This window comes from Solanum stenotomum, unplaced genomic scaffold (genome assembly GCF_019186545.1).
Source record: "Solanum stenotomum isolate F172 unplaced genomic scaffold, ASM1918654v1 scaffold12335, whole genome shotgun sequence".
NCBI lineage: Eukaryota > Viridiplantae > Streptophyta > Magnoliopsida > Solanales > Solanaceae > Solanum > Solanum stenotomum.
Genome location: NW_026021994.1, coordinates 5,252 through 7,146, shown reverse-complemented (window position 1 = coordinate 7,146; position 1,895 = coordinate 5,252). Strand labels below are relative to the sequence as shown.

Here is a 1,895-nt window from a genome sequence, read left to right as displayed (position 1 = left end):
TTTTTCTTCTTACGCTTCAAATAAGTTTTTTTTTTTAGATTCAGAAGTATCCTTATTTGAAGTAATTAAATTTACCTTCGTTGTGATGTTGCTCTCTTCTGTTTGTAAAACTGCATCTTCGCCCCTTGCCTCTTCTTCCATACAAATTTTCATTATCAACGTCTCAAGAGAGGTTTCCTTTTGTTTGTAGCGCATAGTTTTTTGAAATTCCTTCCAAGAAGGTGGAAGTTTATCTACTATACCACAAACAATAAGGTTGTCTTCAATTTTTACCTCTTCGGACCTAAGCTCTCCAACAATCATTATAAAACCTTGAGCTTGGTCTACCACTGATTTGTTGTCCATCATTTGGAAACAAAAAAATCTACTAGTCGCATATTTTTTCGCTCCAGCCTCTTCGATATCATACTTACTCTGCAATGATTTCCAAATTTTCTTTGCACTAGCGTATGTTCTATCATAATAATCATAAAAATTATTAGATAGACAATTAAGAATATAATACCAACACTTATAAGAATCACCATCATACTTTTCCACTTTCTCTAGATGAGAAATAGTTTCATCATCATTCATAGAGGTGATGTTTACTTTATTAGGATTGTTCTCAATTAACACATAAGAAACATTGAGAAGACTTAAGTAGAAAAAGTACTTTACCCTTCCATCTCTTGAAATGGTTACCATTGAACCGAAATGGCTTGTTAAGGTCTCCCATCTTGACATCCGCGGATTTTTCAATTGTAACCATTATTGAATCTCCTTAAAATTGTTAGAGTACAATTACAAAATAACAGAATTACAAGATTACAATTGAAAATAAAATGAAGAAATAATAATTTCTTCAGGCTGAGGCGCGGATATCTCACTCTCTTTAAGGAGATTCAAGCCCACTGCAGCAAATGTTTTTCACCGGTCCAGCAGTAGTTCTTCTTGACTTGTCCTCTCCAGGATACAACAGTCTAATCACAAAATATAACTTAAGAACTCTGGACAAGAGTTGAGTCCAAAGCTCCACAAAAAGAACATCTCCCTTCAACTAATAAAAACTCTCTTTTTTGACTAACTTTTATGCACTCTCTATTTTCTTGTATATAAACCAAATGAAGACCACCACTATTTATAGTTGAGAAAGTCTTCCTAAGAATAAATAGGAAGATAATGAGGTAGTAAATAGTGAAGATAAATGGTCTAGAGGTTACATATGTTACGAGAAATAATGGGAAATAAAGAGCGAATAAGTAAATGAGATAAAAAGCTACAAGCCACCAACTGCTTGGACCTGAGATGCTGCACCAAAAGTTTGTAACATATGCACTTACTCCAAATGAAGTAATGCAATATAGTAATTGTTTCAACGGTAGCAAACTGAAAAGTCACTAATGGTTGGCAGCAACGGCAACACTAAACTTTAGCAAATTAATATACAAAATATTAATATTAGAATGCTAACAAACCAACACATTCACTATAATACAAATAAGTTTATAACAGTCAGCATCTTTTCTTAATATATAAAAAATAGTTAATGGTAAAATGAGTAAAAGAAAAATCAGTTTCACATTTTGTCAACCACATCAGTCATAAAATTTCAAATTGAAAAAAACTACTCATGTCAGTTTTATTTTAATTTCATCGGCAAATAGCAAAATTCAAATGCAAAAACCAAAACAATAATTTACCCCATTTTCAAAGCTTTAGACTAGAATATCAACATCTATTGCTTCTGTGTAGTATATATGTGTGGGCCCCTTTAGAGATAGGAAAAATATTTGCTTTAGGTTGCTAAACACTATTCGTGGCATTCTTGCCTTAGCTGCAATCAAAAGGTGACCTTATTTCAATTTGACGTGCATAATAAAATGCCTTTCACATTTGATGTGTGTGTGTGGGGG

The 1,895-nt window shown here is 32.7% G+C and overlaps 1 protein-coding gene across 1 annotated transcript in view; it reads right to left on the bottom strand.

Moving 5' to 3' along the window:
• The window catches only part of LOC125849978 (cytochrome P450 87A3-like), a 5,699-nt gene extending 4,948 nt beyond the window's left edge, over positions 1-751 (bottom strand). Inside the window, exon 1 of the mRNA XM_049529914.1 lies at positions 661-751. Within this exon, the coding sequence (XP_049385871.1) occupies positions 661-751 (91 nt within the window). The remainder of the gene's footprint in view (positions 1-660) is intronic.
• Positions 752-1,895: the final 1,144 nt, after the last annotated feature.